We start from the raw sequence: 19,203 nt of genomic DNA on the forward strand, positions 1-19,203 counted from the left end.
TTCTTAGGGTTCGTGGCTGTGCGTCTGGTGGACATCGGCGTCTCGCATAAACTCTATTGGGGTAATCTCTTTGTGCTTCCGAAAGAATTTTGGTGTAAGGAGCTGGCTATTAAGTGTCGTCTCGCAGATGTGGAGACATTGCAGGAGCATAACTATACCTGGACACCCTCTGCAATTGCTGCCTTCAAGCAGATAACCTCCAATCCCCAGCTGCAATTGGAGGTGACATTTATGGCCGACGAGGTGACCCATGTCGCCTTACACCATACGCGTTCCTCCGGCGGCGACAGCATCAACGTGGCCGCTGTGCTAATTGACCAAAACCATTGCCAGTCCAACGGGGAAAGCAGCAAAGTTCGGCAGCCATTACTGCAGCGGCAGTCGCAGCTGGATGCGGACATGCTCAATTTGATACAGCAGTCCAAGGGGTATCTGGAGCAGCCCTTGCCTGTCAAGACTGATAGTAAATTGAATCGATCGGCCATTCAGGTGCTCCACGTGCAGCATCCAAACGAATTCTATGTGACCCTAGCGCACTTTATGCCCGCCATTGCTGATCTGAGGCAGACAGTGCAGGCAGCTGCCGAAGAGATGTACGAGATGTGTAGCCCGAAGACTGTCTGGCAGCCAGGCGAGATGTGCTACGTCAACACTAGGGCTTATGCGGATTTCGAGCCTCTCTGGCATCGCGGTGAGATTGTTAGCTCCAACGGTGACGACTATCTTAAATACAATGTTCGACTGCGCGATATTGGCGAGCTGGCATTGGGCTTGCGCGGCAGCAGTCTGGTCATCATGGATGAGCATCTGGGTCGGGTCAGCAACAGCGCCATCCGCTGCGATTTGTATGGCATTGCTCCCAATGGCGACAAGTGGTCCCCTGAAGCTATTGAGTTCTTCAAAACACAGCTGCAGGCATATAGCTCACTGAAAGTCTCGGGACATGGACGTGAAGGCGACTCTTTGATGGTCACCTTGTGGGGCGCCAGCACTGAGATCTCGGGACCCTTCTCCCCAGCACGCATCACGTATACGAGCATAAATGCTGCACTAGTGCAAGCCGGCTGGGCCGTCAGCTATCACAACAAGCAATCACTAGATATAAGCTCCACATTAACGGCAGGTACAGGCAGCAACGGCACGTTGTCCGAGGATCCTAATTCCGATGACGAAAAAATCCTCATTGAGAAGTATAACAAATTTTCAGGTATGCATCGTTTAGCTTTGTTCTTTCTGCTTTCTTATCCAAATTGAAACAACGTTTCACTTTCATTTTAGAAAGGAATCGCTCGCAGCAGGATGCATTGCCAAACTTGGGTTTGGAGCACTATGACGAAATGCTACCGCCAGAATTGCTATATGATTTGAACATAAGCGCATTCATTGGTTGCACGAAGGCACCGCCGGCCTGGCTGCAGCCACGTGAGTGCAACAAATCGCTCTTTACCGCCATGCCCACATATGTGAATTACAACTGTGAGATTTACCTAAGCCTGACAAGCGATGCACCATTTATGCACAAAATGCGCCGTTTGATGTTAGATCACTTCAAGCCGATGCTGAAGCATCTGGACCCGACCACATATGTGGTCGGTCAACCTGTTGTGGCCATCTATCACTTGGATAATTTTTTCTATCGCGGCATTGTGATAAGCGAACAAAACGCTCTGGGAGAGCACAAGGTATACTATGTGGACTATGGCAATGAGGAATTGGTGTTGCCATCCGAAATGGTACCCTTTGCGCCCTTTCCCCACGTAAATGCCATGTGCTGGCCGATTACTATCCATGGTGTGCAGCCCATACAAAACAAATACACCTTGAAAGCAATTGACATTGTCCACAGAAGCGTGGTCATGAAACTGAGCAACGTGCGTGTTGTGCAGGCCAAAGGAATCAACGGATTGCCACAATGCCAAATCAAGGTGTGCGACATGGACATATCTACCATGATGGTGAACAACAAGTTGGCTGCACCCCTGCAGCAAAAGGATGAGCAGCTTATTAAACAGCAGAAGCGCGAAAATGCACTGCAGAGCTTCAAGCTGTTCGATGAGCTTCTTGAGTTGGGTAGGATGAAGCCAAAGGCAAAAGTAGTTGCTGCCCAAAACAATACGATGGCTCAGCCACCGCCAGCGAAGAAGAAATACTTGATGAATAGCAAAGAGATGAAGAAATACTTGATGAATAGCACAGCGATGATGCAACAGATGGAGTACGAGGAAGATTTTGATTGTAAGGATGCTGCAAAGCAGCAGCTACAAACGAGCGTTAATTTTGAAAATGATGGCAGCGATAATGATGATGAAAACGATAATAATGAGGAGGAGACTTTAGCCGATGGCTTCTCCGATGACAACACCATTGAGAGCGATGAGGGCATTGCTAATGAGGATGATGAGAACATTACAGTTCCTGACCTAGATCCAGCCCTGAATCAGTTGCGTCATAGTTTTCAGCTGCGTTGCAAGGTTTGTAGTTAATTCCGAATATATAAGTTCTTCAATTTGAATAACACACAATTCGTGTCATTTAACAGGAAATGTCGGGTAGCGCTCATTTCTCGCCGATGGACACTTCCACGCAGCATTCATATAATGACAGCATTGACGGGATCAAGCCACAATGTTTGCCCACTGGCGTCAATAGCTTTCCGTGCAGCATCGACAAAGTGCTGTCCGCCCTTGAACTCCAGATATCGCCACAAATTACCGAGTTTTCGAAACAGAAAATGGCTCTAGCCCGGGAGACAAGTGCACTGATTACAGATGCTGCCCAACTGGTACCTGTGCGAGTGGATGCACTGTGCCTGGCACGTTACACCCTGGATAATAAATGGTATCGCGCTATTGTCAAAGAGCTGCATCAAATCAACCAAAAGGCCACCGTATGCTATATTGATTTCCCAGATATCGAAATGGTGCCCTATGTGGATCTCAAAGTAATGCCCAAGCAGCTGTTCATGTTTCCGCTGCGATCCTTCCATGTCAAGCTGCATGGCGTCAAATTGAACACAAAGTATACAGACTCATTTGCGCGCAGCAAGCTTCAGCAGTATCTTTACCACTACCCCACAGTGTTTGCTTGCGTCCATTATCCACTTGTTCGTCACGGTAATATGTTTGAGATCGATTTATTTGAGGATAAATACAAAAAGGAGCTAATCTACCAGCCGTTAATTGACTCGCGGATATATTTACCGCACAATTCTTAAATACATATATTAACTAAATATTTATGAGAAGTCGTTAGAATGGCGACAAGACTTTCATTATTTAAGCACCTTATATTATTAAGATGAATACATATTGATTATGGAATAATGAATATCCACTTTTATGTTTTTTTCGTACATCTATGAACATGTATTTCCAAATTTATGTTATCACTTATTTAATCAATAAATACGTCAAAGAATATTATAATATTGTACTTGTTTTTTTATACCCAGAACCCATTGAAAATGGGTATAATTGTTTTGTGCAAACAGAAGGAAGATTATTCAAGGCCATGAATTCTATATATTCTTGATCAGGGTCGATCTAATCATGTGCATCTGTATGAACACGGGGGTCTCAGAGACTGCAAATTTGGAATATAGGTTCACGAATATCATGCCACAATTTTAAAGACAGACGCTTGTAATTAATACACATATGCATATATTTTTGATTAACTGGCCATTCTGCAGAGCCCAGTTATTTACGATGGGTGTACGTATGCATGTGTGTATATGCATGCGTTTGTCTCAACTCAATTCGGGTCAGTTTCAGATTTGTATCTCAAAATTGTTCACAGCGAAAGCAGTTTTTTAACAGCTTTTTAATGGAATTGCGCCCCTTAAGCCTACTATCCTTAAAAACCTCTATCAAGGCATAGTGTAGCATACCCTTAGGCGGCACTCCAACCACGAAAAGAGCTCTAACTCAGCCAATTTCCTGGCGAATTTTAAAAGAACATGGTTCGTTAGAATTACAAGGACCCGCTCCAATAAAAACTCCACATAGATATGATTTTATAATTATCCATAAATTGCATTTATTTCTTCCACAAAAAGGGCTTTTTGTTTGTTTTTATTTTCATTAATTCACGTTGAAATTTGTATGTAAGTTGTAAATATTTGAAGTGGTTTTGTTTGTTTTTTTCGATTGTTTTTGTTGTTATTTTCCATATCATAATGTAATGCATTATTGAATTAATTACCAGAATGCTTATGCAGTGTTGTGTTCGCTTATAAACTAGAAATTTTAACTAATCGCTTCATAATCGAAACCATCGCAAACAATTATTCAAAATAGCCTAGAGAAGTTGCAACTACTACAAATCAAATACAAATATATATATATATATATATATATTCGCTACATACATCGAGATGGTTTTTGTGTTTATGTCTATTCAATATGACAGTTGTGTTCGTTTACTTTCGATCGCTGGCAGAGTTTGTCTCACATTAATTTAAAAAAATATGAAAATTATATAACAAATTTCTAAAACGGTCGGTTGCCAAAAGTTTGTTGTTCTATATATGTATTTATATATTTATGTGTGTGTGTGTGTGTTTTCTTGGTGGCTTAGAATGTGCTCAAGTTTCGAAAACTCAAAAGAATTCACATATTAATATGTATAGTTAAACCAATTGTAGCTAACTTAAATTAACTATATTTGTGTTGCCTTTTACTTACGAATTATGCATAAAATATGTATAAATGTAAATGAATAAAATTATGGTTACCGAACTAAAGTTGAGATGTTTACAATTATAGCATACAATTAAATGATAATAATGATGAATATTGCACTGAACTAGGCATGTCATTTCACTAATATAAATCTGCTTACAATTAAATAAAATTAAAGCAATTTGTTTGAAATTTGTGTTTAAAGCAAAGTGTTGCGAATTTAAAGTGTTTTGTGTCGAGTGTGAGCGTTGTGAGTTTGTGTGAGGTTACCTAGAGGAAAACAGGAATTGTGGGGGTAGGGATAGAGGGGAAAACACTTTCACATTTATCTAAATCTCTTAAACCACATCCAAATGTACGATTAGTAAAATGTTATTATTATGATATAATGATTTCATTTTTGTTGTTTATCAAGAATTGGCATTCGCATATTTAAACTATACGTACATATATCTATATATATGCATATAGTTCGATAGGTAATACTAGTTTGTTTGTTTGTTTTGTTTTGTTTTGTTTACATAACCACAGACACACATTACACACACACAGAGAAGAGCCATGAACAGCTAGCTAATTAATGAATTAAACTTTAGTTAGATTGATTTTGTAGTCAATTAGAGTCGCCTTATTCATTTACACCTCCACAGTGAAGGGATCGCGCGAATGATGAATCTTCAGATGTTTGTTGTGATTGGTCTTTGTGGTGGAGCTCTTGCCACAGATGGTGCAGTGGAAGGGCCGCTCGCCAGTGTGAATGCGCCGATGCTCAATCAGATAGTAGTGGCGATGGAAAGACTTGTCGCATTGATCGCACGTGAACTTCTTGTTGCCATGATGCTCCCGCCTATGCCGCATATAGTTGTACTTGCGTATGAACTTGCAACCACAATATTCGCAGGTGTACGGCTTGATCTGCTTGTGCGCATTCATATGATTCTTGAAGTCCAACTCGCGCACAAACGCCTTCGGGCAGTATTCGCACTTGAACGGTTTGGCCGTTCGATTCGCATGCACCCACGAATGTATCTTGAGATTCCATTTGGTGGAGAAGCTCTTGTTGCAGATGGCGCAATCGTATTGCGGATCCGTCGAGTGCGTCGCCATGTGCGCCTTAATCGATGTCTTCGCAAAGATCTGCTTGCACATGGGACACTCCATCGGCTCGGCATAGTCGAACTTGTCCGAATGCGCCAGCCGGATGTGTCGACGCAACGAGTTCGCATGCACGAAACGATCGCAGCAGTAAGGACAGCATTTGGGCTTCAAGTCGTGCGTCTCCTTGTGCCACAGGAAGCGGGCCTTTGAGGGCAGCACTTCGCCACAGTGACACACATATTCCTTTTTGCGCACCGTCATCTTAGTGTGGCGCTTGCGATGCTGCGTCAAGTTCGAGTATCGCTTGAACTTCTTGCCTAAGAATACAAATCAGAATTAGGAATAAGCGTAAATACGCCTAACAATCAATGCCACACTTGAACTGTGGCACTTACCGCATATCTTGCACTTGAGTGGCGTCTGGCCAGTGTGCATCCGCATGTGCTCGACGAGAGCGCTGCGTACCACAAACTTCTTGTCGCAGACATAGCAGCCAAACTCCTTCCAGCCCAGATGGCGTTTCAGGTGCAGCGAGAAGTTCTTCCAGCGATAGAATTTCTTGCCGCAAGTAAAACACTCGGCGGGATGCTCGGTTAGATGCGCATCGTACAGCTTCACAGAGGGGAAATCGGTGCGGCAAATGTAGCACAAGAATATTGATTTCTCCATGGCCTTTTGCTCCAGTTCGCTTAGATTGTTGCGCTCCTGGCCCAGCTTCGATTCGTTGTAGGCAATTAGCATGCGATAAAGAGCAGCCAGTTTGGCAGCGGGCGTCGTCATGGCTAGCGGTGCTATGGTCGGTTTCTCGTCAAGCTCAGCAACAGTGTTTGGTGGCTTCATGTCCGCATCGCGTCCGTTTTCACCACTGGTTTCGAGCAGGCCAGCATCTTTCACATCCGGCAGCTCCAAGTGGCCAAGCAATTGCTCCGATGTTGGATCGTGCTTGTCGTGACAATGTTCCTGTTTAATCTTCACAATACCATCCTTGGAATCCTCGTGCTCGGCGCCGCCCGTGCTGTGGCTCACCTGCAGCAACTGATGCTGTTGCTGCTGCTCCAGCTCCATTTGCTGCTCTGACTGCTGAGCCAGCGGCTGGGCGAGCATAGCAGCGCTGACCAGCGCCTGCGTGCAGATGAGACGCCGATTCTGGCGCACATAGTTGTGCTCGCCAATCATGTGCGCATTGCGCTCCTTTAGCTTCTCGAAGATGGCCACACAGTGTGGACACTTGTAGATCTTGCGACGTGCTGGCTTCCGTTGAGCCAGCGCTGCTGCAACCGCCTCCGCTTCGGCGGCAGCGCGGGATGTCGAGGCTATTGGTGGACCAGCCAACAAAGCCGATGACGACGAGGAAGTGGTGGGCTGTGCATCCAACAAATGATTGTTCCTCGTTGAGCTCGAGGAAGCTTCTAGCTCGCCCGGCTGTGTGTACTCCGAGGCGACCGCATTGAAGTCAAATCTAAAAGGAGAACCATGACTTGAAATACTGCAGCAAAGCGAATATCCAACTTACCGTTTTTGCTCTCGCTGCTGCTGCTGGCCACTGAGATCCTGCGCCGGATAATAGTCGTGACGCCAATCGGCCAGCTGCTGATTGTAGCCATCCGTGAACTGATTCCTAAAGTAACGCTGTGATATGTCGCCATACATCTACAATTGCAATTATTAATTTTCAATTATGCTGACATCTAATGCATTTCTCAGGACCCACTCACCGATTGACTCCAAGAGTTCTCAATGTCGCAGTTGCTTTCCTGTTCGGAAATCTCACCCTTGGCGGGCATCTTCTCATCGGTGCGTATATTCAGACCCAGGCCACCGACGAGACTACTCTCCGTTGCTGCGGCAGCAAACGATGACGATGTGGTCGATGTCGAGGCGGATGGCATATGGCTGCTGCTGTTGCTCAGCTGTTCCCGCTTGCAGGCATCCAGATCCAAGTATTTAGCCTCGCTCATATCGCTATCAACGGCTGCACTGCAGCAGTCGACGGCAGACAGAGCCGCAATAAAATTGCTCGGCTGATCCACATGCTGTGGACTGTGCGAAGATGTCACCTGATGCTGCGCCTGATGTGGCTGATACCAAGTGCCCAGCATTGATTGTGGCTTTGCCACGCGAAATGAGGCATTCATCGAGCACTCCTGATCCAATGCAGACGAATTGCTCGACGAGGATGCAAGCGTTGCGGCATTGGTTGCCTCGCTGGACCCATGCTGCGGATGATTTTGCAACTGCAACTGTTGTTGCTGTTGCTGAATGCCAAACGGTGCAAAGTTGGAAGTAGTAGATGTCGCCGTTGTTGCCGCTGCCGCTGCTGCTGCAGCTGCTGTTGCTGTTGTTGTGTTTTGGTGGTACAGAAAACTAAACTCAGTGAAGGCGGATGGTTGCGCCTGCTGCAAAGATTGTTGTTGCTGCTGCTGCTGCTGTTGTGTTTGTTGTTGGAGATGCTGCTGTTGCTGCTGCGAGGTGGAGGCATAGGAAGACGAGGAGGATATCACAATTTCATCCACCTCCAGCTTGGTGTCATCGGGCAGAATGTACTCATCGCCACAGCCTGGCTTGGTTGACTTTTGCACATTGACACCGCTGCTGTTGCTGCCGCTGGCAAATACGGAACCGGCTGACGCAAAACTGGCCGCGTTCACCACAAACGTGGTATGATTGCTGTTGCCCGGCATCGGCAGCTGCTTCGAGTTGGCAAACTCGAGCAGGACACGTGCATCGTCATCGTTGACGGAGGAGTGCTTGCGTGCCGCCTGTTGTGCCGCATAGCTGGTAGTCAGATGCTTTTCCAATATGCTGCCACTGCTCGATGTGGACGCCTCCACGTTCTCGCTCTTGATCTGCACAAGCTCGGCGGGCGTATTCACTGATATGCTATGGGATTCGGCGCAATTGCTACTGTTGCTGCTAATAGCAATAGCAGCAGCGTTGTTCTCAGTCTTTTTCGTCGTTGACGTCGCCGTTGCCGTCGCTGTGGCCTTTGGTTTGATGACTAATTTCTTGGGTCCACGCAGCTGCCCCGGTGCCGAGAAGCGTTGCGGCAGCAGCGCCGTTGGCTCCACCTCCACCTTCATCGGCAGCGGCTGTGTGAGATCCTCGGCGGCCACGTTCGCCGCACTGGTGCTAGCCATGCGTATCACGCTGGTGGTGCCATGTCCACTGCTGCTGCTGTTGCTGCTGCTACTGTTGCAGCTACTGCTGCTGCTACTGCTGCTGCCGCTAGCATGCTCTAGGCTGGGCTTTTGCTCCAACTGCATCTCGACCTCAACGGCATCATATTCATCCATGGGTTCCTCCTTTTCCACCTTGACGAGCGGTATGGGCGCTACAGCGGCAAAAGGACGCGCTGCGCCAATCCGACTCGAGGCGACAATGTTGCCCACCAGATCCAGATACTCGTTCATGTTGAGCGGCACATCGCTGAGCACCGTTACCCGATTCTTTTTGGACTTGATGGTGCCGCTGGCCATGAATTTACCACCACTGCCGGCGACGGCAGCAGCAGCAGCAACAGCAGCTCCACTGCTCGTGGAGGGCGCAGTGCAAAGTTGAGCTGGCGATGAGCTCGCCGCCAACTGGGCTGCCCCCCCAGCCGATGCTAATTGCTGCGGATGCTGTTGCTGCGGCTGCTGTTGCTGCAGCTGCTCCTCTGGATGATGCTCGCTTTCGGCACAACTGCTGCCTATGCTCATGAAATCGTCCTCGTCCTCCGTCGTCGTGGCCAGCTGATGCTTGGAGGCGCGCTTGTGCAATCTGCCACTCGATTTTGTCTTGCGTGACTTTTTCGTTGTCGTTTTGGGTGCAACTCGGCTGCGACTATCCTCGTGCTCATCATCGCCATCCTCGACATGCTCGTGTGGCACCTTGACGTGATCTTCCTCATCGCTGTTTGCCCAACTGGAAAATATATTTGCAATATTAATATATATTTTCCAAATGTATATATATATATATATATGATTATGCTTAAACGTACGTAGTAAAGCTGAGAAATCTTTGAATATACTTTTTCCACAACAGCAGGCACAAAATTAATATGCAATTTGTTCATGGCTTACCCCTGCTGATCATCCTCGTCCTCCTCCTCCTCTTCGTCGTCGTCGTGTATGTGGAGAACGCTGGGTGGCGACTGATAGATGCGCTCAATCACGGAGAATTCACCGTCGTCTTTCTCGACACACTCCACAATGTGCTTGGGCGTCTCCTGCACTATGAAATCACCGTTATCCCGTTCCAGATAGTGGGCCACTGGCGACTCGGCATAGCGCAGCACAGACGCCCCAGTCGAAGCGGGCGAGGAGCATGCAGCGTGCGCAGCCGCATTCAGCAGGGCACCAAAGGGTGAATTGCTCGACTGGCGACTGCTGGCGCGTGCCGACGATGTGCCGGACATCGGAGCAACCGAGGAGCTGGGAGTGCAGCTGGTTGCTGCATAGTTGCTGTTGCTACTGCTACTGCTGCTGCTGCTAGCCGCATGGGATTGTTGGTGGTGCTGTTGGGGATGTTGCAGTCTTGAGGAGGTCGATGACGACAGGGACAGCGACAACGACAACGATGACGCCGACGCCGACGATGGAATTGTGAGCTGTGGCGGTGGCGGTGGATTCAGAAAGATATCCGCATGGATTTTGCTATTGTGTTGTTGTTTGCCACTCGGTGGTGCTGCATTTGCATTATGCTGCTGTACGCTTATGTGTTGTGGTTGCTGTTGCTGTTGTTGGTGTTGTTGCTTGTTTTGGTTATGCTGAGATCGAATTTGACTGATGGCGGCGCCATAGGCGGGTGGAGGCTTCTGATGCGGCTGCGTTGCCGTCGGCTGCTGTGCAAAAAGCTATGGATACGAAGAAGAAGAAGATGTAAACATTTAGCAAATTTCTGTTGGAATATTCTGTGATCGCGTGGAAATAAGAAAGAAAGAAAATAAATAATAAAATCTATTCATTTCAAAGGGAATATCAAAAATCGATTTTAAGAGTGTAAATTAAAAAAGAAAAACATTTAAAAACTCTACAGATTGATGAAAATAAGTATTCGAAATGTGTCTTCTTCGAAATTCATAAAAATTTATATTTGCTCGATATCGAATTATGAACATATATATTTTTAAAATATATTATTTTGTTTTCTATTTACTTGTACAGATTTCGAATTATGAAATCATTTTAATTTGTGGACAATTCTAATTTCCAAACGAGCACTTTTAAGCCATGTTCAATTTTAGACTGACCTGCAAGGGAGGCGGAGGCAACGCTGCTGTTGCATACGTGAACTTCATGGTCGACTGCGGCTGCTGTTGCTGGTGGGCAAAGTGCGCAGGCGGCTGTTGGTTGGCCAGAAAATTGTGGTGCTGTTGCTGCGGCGCTTGTGGTATCACCAGTGTAGTGGTGGTGCCACGTGGAAAGCCATGCAGCTGCTGGTGCTGCTGCTGTAGCTGTGGCTGTTGCTGCTGTTCGTAGCGATAGTCGGTTGTCAGGGTTGCCGGATAGACAGCAGACACGTTGCTTATGGTGGGTGTGTTGTTGTTGGATGTGGTGGCTGGCGCCTCAGTCGTGGGTGGCGCACTCTTAACTGCCTTAATCGGTGGATTGCTCAATTTGTTGTTGTTGTTGTTGCTACTGCTGCTGCTGGCGTTGTCCAGCAATGCGACAGCCTTCGGTGCTGTTGATTGCGCTGTGCTTGTTGTTGATGCTGCTGCTGTTGTTGTTGTTGTTGTTGCTGCTGGTGGTGGTTGGGGTGGCTGTGGCGGTTGTGTTGCTGTCGCTGTTGGTACTGATGCCACATCTGGTTTGACATCAACAGCAGGCGGCGTTGAGGCGACGCTTTCGGTTGAGGCAACGCTGCAGCGACTGCTGCTGGAGATGACAGCTGCCGCCAGGGCGCTGTCCAGACCATTGTTGTTGCCAGCAATGGTCATTTGCACCAGTGCCTTGATGACCTGCTCCTTGGGATGTGTCTCCAAGTGATCCGAGAGATTCATGCCCGCATGCAGATACAAGGTGCACACGGGGCACTGCACACTGTCCACCATGATGATGATGAGACAATTTGCTTACTCACCCACAGTTAATCTCAAGCTTAACGCGGCGGCGGCGGCGGATGCTGCTGCTGCTCTTTACCTCCTCAAGCTCTCGTTGTCCCTCTCTCTCTCTCTCACTCTCTCGCGCTCTCTCTCAGGCAAATCAGAGTCATAAAACTGTAAGTTTTGTTGCTGTTGCTGTTCGCGTTGTTGCCATTTTGCTCAATCCTTGAGCGGCGCTGCTGCAAGTAAAATAAAAACCGAAAACGAAACGTGATTGCCACATTTATGTACATATTCATATTTATATAAACAAATAACGTATGAGTAACGTAAGCATTCCCATTCCCGTAAGCTGATACCGACATATATATCCAACTGATATGGTAGAGCAAAGAATTTTTGCAGCTTAAGGCCGGATCACTGCAACGTAATCTATGGAAACGTGCAACAATATTCTTCTTTGCAATGCAATCCAAGCAAGAGCGAAAGCTTTCGCAATCAGGGATAGAGCGAAAGAGAGCGAAACAGGGCAAACAGACAGTCAATGACAGAAGAGTGAGTGAAAGACGTCTAAACAAAGGACAAGTGCGGCAGACAAATCAAAAACAAATAAACATAAATATTCTCAAGCACACTCATACACACACACACAAACACGCGCGCGCACCTACACGTGTGCACATGTATGCTGCAGCAACAACAGCATCGGCATATCAAGCAAAGCTTCATCCGCACTGCTGTCGAGGAAGAGTGCACAGTGCAGAGTGCAAATGGAATGGAATGGAATGCCCTGTTGTGCCAACAACAATAACAACTTTTGGAACAGCTTTTTTTCCTCTTTTTTTTGTGTGTGCCATCAACGTGTGTGCTAAGCACGACGAGGACGATGGGCACACGGCAACATCACGATAATGGCGTGTTGGTGTTATTCGCACTGGGCGTGAGCAATAAGTGTGATGAATCAGCCAATACTCTGACTTTTCAATATGAATATCACTAAATGTGATATTCGAATGATTTTTGTTTCTAATAATTACCCGATAATAATTCTGCTTGGAAGTCATGACAAAGAAGGTATTCAAATAAAAGTATAATTCTTTTCTTATATATATATTGTGATATATGTGCATATTTGCCATTGCAGACTTACAAAAAAATTTGCGATAGATAAAGCACGGCTTCGGCCAATCTAAGTGCCAACCAATTCAGCTGTCAAAATAAACAGCTGGTCAACTATAAACAAAATCTAATTTGTTTGTCGTGTAAACTTTGCAAAACGCAACTGATTTTTTCTTTGTCCCGTAAGCACTGTTTCGTTATCGATCAGCTTTCGATCAATTTTACGTAAGAAAATAAATAACGTTGCTTATAGCAATCAAGGAATATTAAAAGTATATACACACATGTATGTACACATTCCCAATGAGAAAATATCGAAAGCATTTGTCACAAGTACTCAATAGTACATTCATACATACGAAGGTTTTATATGCACACGAGTACAAACATACATCAATTCGCTCATCTGTTTTATTATTGTTGTTGTTGTTAAGCACTGGAAATGGTCAATTTTTTGCGTTGTTTTTATTGAATTATTTTTGTAATTTTCTCCTTTTGCTTATTGTTATATATTCTTATATGGTGTGTGTGTGTGCTATGTGGGCATTCTCGTATAAGGGTTGTGCTGGGGCTGCACAAACCAGAAAATGAAATAAACATACGCAAATGTCTACGTCTGTTGCTATTGATTTTTCTTTCGAGCGAAGCTCACAATGCAAACTGCGATGAACACAAGAGTCGTATGAATCAAAAAGTGCGTATGTATGTATGAATCTATTGTGCATCGATACTTTGGGCAATGAGTACAAATGAATCAACTCTCATGGCCAGTTGGAGTTCCTTTACCCACCTTCGCTGCTAATTATGTTTGTGATGTGTGTTGATCTGATCTTGCGTAGGATTGCCAGCTGCGGCAGCGTTTTTCTCCTCTCTCGCTTGCTTTGATTTTCCACTCACACACTCGACACACGCACAATGTACTGTGCTGCTGATACACTTGCACACACACCACACACAAGCACACACACACACGCACTAGATAGGTAGACACAATTTTAGAGTATTTCCGCTTTGCGTTTCTTCAATTTCGTTTCGTTCTCTTTGATTTCATTCAAGGAGAGAGGAGCCGTCTCACACACACACATACGCACAATGTGTAATGATTACTAATTTACATTGAATTGTAATTGCATATGTATGCGATATATACACACACACATAAATATAGATACAGGCGGCGTCAATATCGATCGTTACGTTTTTGTGTGGACATCGATTAAAGGGCGAGTGTTTGAGGGGGGGGCGGCTTAAGCTTAGTATCCCTGCAGAGTTATGCACCTGCAGCTGTTATTATACACATACACATACACTTACATCTGTTTATGTATGAGTGTGTGTGTAATTGCTGCGTTTGCTGTTCGAGGCTCCTTGGTCTTGGGTCTGGTCTGGTCGTCGCCTCTTCGCCTCGTTCAATGACACAGAAATCTTTCTTCTCGTCTTTTGCTTTGTGCGCTCCTTCTTCAATATTCAAGTGAGCTTTTATATATGCTGCGAATGCGAGTGCGAGTGCGAGGCCATTGCTGCGTTTATCTTCATGTGTGTGTGCGTGTGTGCTACACACAAAGTAAATTTTCAATCGCGATTTTCATGCACTATGCGTCGATTTTCCAAGGGATATTCATGCATAACTGTCGAACGCCTTTATTAGCTACAATTTGATAATATATTTAGCGATTTTGATAAACTTTACACTATTTTATAGCCGTCATTTCGATTTCACCTTGCGACAAAACGAAAAATTACAACACCAGGCGTTTGAGTGTTGTAAGACTTATGATAACCATATTTTGACACTTCTCAACACTACCGCAAGCTAAAAGCAACTCTGTGTGGCTGCATCATTGGGAAATTTTTATTTGCAGCCAACTGGCAACCCGCATTCCGATTTTGTAAAGCTGTTGTAATTATTACTATTCATCCAGTGCGCGGCAAATAAAACAAACATTAGAAGCGAAATGGCAGACAAGGCGCAGGAACAGAGTATTATGGACAAGTCCATGCGGTCGGTGTTTGTGGGCAACATACCCTACGAGGCTACCGAGGAGAAGCTCAAGGAAATTTTCAGCGAAGTCGGCCCGGTTCTTTCCCTCAAGTAAGTCGGCCAACTCTGAGCCATGTGTCTGAATATATGCTGATAACATGCCACATCTTCTACAGACTTGTTTTTGATCGGGAGAGCGGCAAACCCAAGGGATTTGGCTTCTGCGAATACAAGGATCAAGAGACTGCACTGAGTGCTATGCGCAACCTGAATGGCTACGAAATCGGAGGGCGAACGCTGCGCGTGGACAATGCTTGTACGGAGAAGTCACGCATGGAGATGCAACAGCTGTTGCAGGGACCACAAGTGGAGAACCCATACGGCGAGCCCTGTGATCCCGACGATGCGCCCGAATTGATCACGAAAACAGTGGCATCTTTGCCGCCGGAGCAAATGTACGAGCTGATGAAGCAAATGAAACTGTGCATTGTGAGCAATCCGTCCGAGGCGCGTCAAATGCTCATGCTAAATCCCCAGCTGGCCTATGCGCTGCTGCAGGCCATGGTCGTGATGCGCATTGTTGATCCTCAGCAGGCGCTGGGCATGCTTTTCAAGGCGAATCAAATGCCACCCGTTCTCGGTGGCAATCCACATCCCAATCCCAGCGTTATGCCAATGATACCGACGCCACAGCAGCAGCAGCAACAACAGCCGCCGCAACAGCAGCCACCCCCACAATCCGCTGTGGGTGGACCGGGACCCATGCCTGTGCCCGGTCCCAGCTTTAATAATATGCATTCGAACGATATTGATTTGCGTATGGTGTCCGGTGGTCCAGCCAGCATGGATCCGCGCATGATCGCCCGCAACCTGGATCAGGATATGCGTCAGGTGCCAGGTGGACCAATGCCCAATCCGGTGCCGCCGCCACTTATGGATCCGCGTACTCGCGCTCAAATGCAACCGCAGCAGCAACAGCAAGGACCACCAGCACCATCGATTCCCTATCCGAGCGATCCACGCCAACGTCCGATGGATCCGCGTCTACGTGGCGCCATGCCGCCTGGACCAGTGCAGCAGCAGCAACAACAGCCGCCTCCACAGGTGCAGCAGTCAGTGACACAACAGCAACAGTCGGCGGCACTGCAGCTCCAGAGTCGCCTGGGCGCCCATGGCGTATTGCCGTCGGATGCCTCCGATCAGGAGAAGGCCGCTCTCATCATGCAGGTGCTGCAATTGTCCGACGATCAGATTGCCCAGCTGCCACCGGAACAGCGTGCCAGCATCCTGGTGCTCAAGGAGCAGATAGCAAAGACTCGAACGGCACGCTAAATAAAAGTCTTCGAGTTGAATTTTAATTGTACACCATTTGGAATTGAATGTTAATAATAAAGAAGATTCACACATTCAGGTTGGAATTAATAGGCGGAGACCAGTGTTTGATGTAGCTTCTGCAAGGTGGTGTTAAGCATCTGGCGCAACACCTCATCCTCGGCACAGTGAACAGTCTGCAATTAAAGATTGTGAATTTGAAGTGGCTTAATCCCTATATACTTCACATCCATGTTTACCAGTGTCTCCAGATTGATTTCGGCATGTTTGCCGCTGACCGTAATTGGGAGCACATCGCCCTTGAACATTTTTGGCACACAGGTGTCCCCGAAGGTGTCCTGCAGCGTCTCGATGAGGCACTCGCGGAAGCGGGACTCCTCCGATTTGGTCTGCTTGGTGGCGCCCTTGATGTTTGTGCCACCCAGCTCGGACTGCATGAGGCAGGCGAGCACGGCATCCGCATAGACGTCATTCACATGCGTCGCATGCCATTCCATCACAATGATCTTCTGCTCCACAGTCAGTTCGACGCAGTTGAAGACGCGCAACTTGCGCTCCGGCTCAACGATCTCCACGCAGCCAGCGCCGATGCGATCCAACAGCAGTTGCAGTGTCGTCAGTGAACTGGACCACGGAATCGATTGGCGCTGCGTCACCACTGACATACTCATGTCCGTGTATTCTGTTGGAAGATCGAAGTGGGTTGAAAGGATTAGCAAAAAGATGAACAACTTTGCCTGAATTTAAAGAAATCCTTATCACGGAAATTATAATAAAAGATTTGACCATCAATCAATTTGTCATTCACTCAATCAAATAATACAAATATATATTACATTAATATATTATATATTAACTGGCCATCAATGCGTAAATCTATTTGTCATTCAGTCAATCAGTCAGTTATAATATAATATAACTGATATAATTAGATATTTGTCACTAATAATATATATTACTGGAATATAAATATATATGTAATTCATCATCAATGATTACATAAATTTCTCATTCAACAATCTTTCAGCTGTAATAAATATAAAACTGATATAAATATATATAATTGATCAATGTGTCAATTCATTAATCAGTCAGTTATAATAGATAATACTTACTGCCCAGATCCGAGGGTGCAAGCAAATGGTATTTGAAATCGCGCTTGACCAGCACTCCGGACAGTTTGCTGCCCACTTCTGGCTTCTTGGCCGCCAGATGACCCATCACCTTGGCTGTCTTCTCGCCGCGGAAATAGAGATCGACGGCGTGCGTATTGCGTGGATTATAGAACTTTATGTCTGTGCTGGCATCCGCTTCATATTCACGCTGCAGCGCCAGTTTCAGGCGGGACATCTCATTCTGTTCGCCGTGGACGAGGACGACGTGATTGGGTCGCAGCAGACGGATAAATTCGCTGGTCTGCTGGTAGTCCGTATGCGCCGAGAAGGATATATAGTCGACGGACATGTTCAGCGGCAGCTTTTGCCCGGAGAGGGTAATGATCTCCTCCGGCTCGGAGAGTATTGTCTTGGCCAGTGTGCCCTCCACACAGTAGCCGGCGATAATGACACCATTCTTCGGATCTGTGCACCAGCTTTCGAAGAGTTCGCGCGACAGGCCCGATTGCATCATACCGGGCGAAGCCATGATCACACACGGCCCAATATCGTCAAAATGATCGATGCCCTTCAGATTGGAAATGTGACGAAAGACAAACGGATTGTTAACGGCAATTTGGCGACGGATGCGATCGTTCATCGCATTGATGTACGTTTGATAGACGGCCATGCACTTCTTGGCCAGCGAGGAGGCATAATAGATGGGTATCTCGTGCAGATCAGGATTCTGGGACCAGTACTCATCCAATATCAACAGCAGCTCCTGGGCGCGACCCAAGGCAAAGACCGGAATCAGGCAGCGACCCCCTTGCTGGACAATCTTTTGCACTAGCGTTGTGAAACGACTCTCGCGATCTTCGCGCTTCTCGTGGATGTGTGTGCCGTATGTGGACTCGGTTATTAGAACATCCGGTTTCTTTGGCGGCACCTCTGCGGCCATCAAATGGCGATCCTCCTGGCGCGAAAAGTCGCCTGTATATAGAATCTTGATGCCAGCAATTTCGATCATAAACATCGCTGCGCCCAGCACATGACCGGCATTGTAGGCGCAGAAACGCACGCCCATCACATCGCGTTCCTCATGAAAATTTATCGTCTCAATCTTCTCCATGGACGCCTCCAGATCGGCTTCTGTGTATAGCATTTGATCGGTGGATATATTGCTGATTTTTATGTAATCTGAGAGCATCCAGCGATAAATGGCTTTCGTGGCGTGCGTCATAAAACAACGTCCCCGAAAGCTGGTCTTCATCAAGAACCAGGGAAGAGCACCACAGTGATCCAGATGAAAACTGAAAGGGATAAGCTTGTAATAGATATATATTAACAAATATTATGCCTGAAAACGCACTGTGATATGAACAGCAAATCAATTTCGTCCGCCTCAATCAGGTCCACATAGGGCAGCGCATCCATGCCAGACAAACCCGGATGTATGCCACAGTCCAGCATTATCTTTTTGCCCTTGAATTCCAGCATAATGCAGGAGCGTCCCACTTCCTGACCAGCTCCACTGAAACCAAAGCCAGATTTAATCGACGCTCATTTTTAATTGTTGCTTACTTACAGCGGTTTGATTTGCAGCAGATCGCTCTCCTCATCGGGCATGTGTGTGTCATTTGTTGGTTGCGCTTGGGCCATGATTGTGCAATTATATTACAAATTAAGCTCTAATAAATTCAACGTTTCGCCGGCAACAAAACTCGTTCAATTTTTTCACATATGATTGCGACTATCGATTATATGTTATCGACAACAATTTAGAAAATACCACGAAAATGTTAAATTTTTCGGATATTTAAAAAATAAAGTATAGTCTATTGTATATATTTTCCGATTAAAGACAGAGAA

At 46.3% G+C, this 19,203-nt stretch overlaps 4 protein-coding genes across 6 annotated transcripts in view; 2 read left to right on the forward strand and 2 right to left on the reverse strand.

Moving 5' to 3' along the window:
- The window catches only part of LOC6564264, a 38,003-nt gene extending 34,584 nt beyond the window's left edge, over window positions 1-3,419 (forward strand). For 2 of the 3 annotated variants that reach the window (XM_043214925.1, XM_032737088.1), the window contains exons 7-9: window positions 8-1,207; window positions 1,279-2,471; window positions 2,540-3,419. In XM_043214925.1, the coding sequence (XP_043070860.1) occupies window positions 8-1,207; window positions 1,279-2,471; window positions 2,540-3,214 (3,068 nt within the window). In that variant the 3' untranslated portion in view covers window positions 3,215-3,419. The remainder of the gene's footprint in view (window positions 1-7; window positions 1,208-1,278; window positions 2,472-2,539) is intronic. The other variant, XM_043214926.1, reaches the window with a different exon arrangement.
- A 1,801-nt stretch (window positions 3,420-5,220) lies between these two features.
- LOC6564263 lies at window positions 5,221-14,605 on the reverse strand. Its single transcript, XM_032737546.1, has 7 exons — window positions 13,715-14,605; window positions 11,014-12,044; window positions 9,845-10,617; window positions 7,496-9,683; window positions 7,294-7,430; window positions 6,176-7,239; window positions 5,221-6,097 (listed from the first exon to the last, which is right to left on the reverse strand). The coding sequence occupies exons 2-7, from the start codon at window positions 11,812-11,814 to the stop codon at window positions 5,319-5,321; spliced, it is 5,742 nt and encodes a 1,913-aa protein (XP_032593437.1). The 5' UTR covers window positions 11,815-12,044; window positions 13,715-14,605; the 3' UTR covers window positions 5,221-5,318.
- A 175-nt stretch (window positions 14,606-14,780) lies between these two features.
- Window positions 14,781-16,319, forward strand: LOC6563477 (cleavage stimulation factor subunit 2 tau variant). Its single transcript, XM_001990180.3, has 2 exons — window positions 14,781-15,016; window positions 15,082-16,319. Exons 1-2 carry the CDS (start codon window positions 14,880-14,882, stop codon window positions 16,235-16,237), a joined length of 1,293 nt encoding a protein of 430 aa, XP_001990216.1. The 5' UTR covers window positions 14,781-14,879; the 3' UTR covers window positions 16,238-16,319.
- On the reverse strand, window positions 16,253-19,061 carry LOC6563476 (cleavage and polyadenylation specificity factor 73). Its single transcript, XM_001990179.3, has 5 exons — window positions 18,920-19,061; window positions 18,704-18,865; window positions 17,353-18,644; window positions 16,477-16,919; window positions 16,253-16,413 (listed from the first exon to the last, which is right to left on the reverse strand). The coding sequence occupies exons 1-5, from the start codon at window positions 18,991-18,993 to the stop codon at window positions 16,324-16,326; spliced, it is 2,061 nt and encodes a 686-aa protein (XP_001990215.1). The 5' UTR covers window positions 18,994-19,061; the 3' UTR covers window positions 16,253-16,323.
- Window positions 19,062-19,203: the final 142 nt, after the last annotated feature.

The sequence above is a fragment of the Drosophila grimshawi genome, unplaced genomic scaffold, assembly GCF_018153295.1.
Source record: "Drosophila grimshawi isolate 15287-2541.00 unplaced genomic scaffold, ASM1815329v1 contig_311, whole genome shotgun sequence".
NCBI lineage: Eukaryota > Metazoa > Arthropoda > Insecta > Diptera > Drosophilidae > Drosophila > Drosophila grimshawi.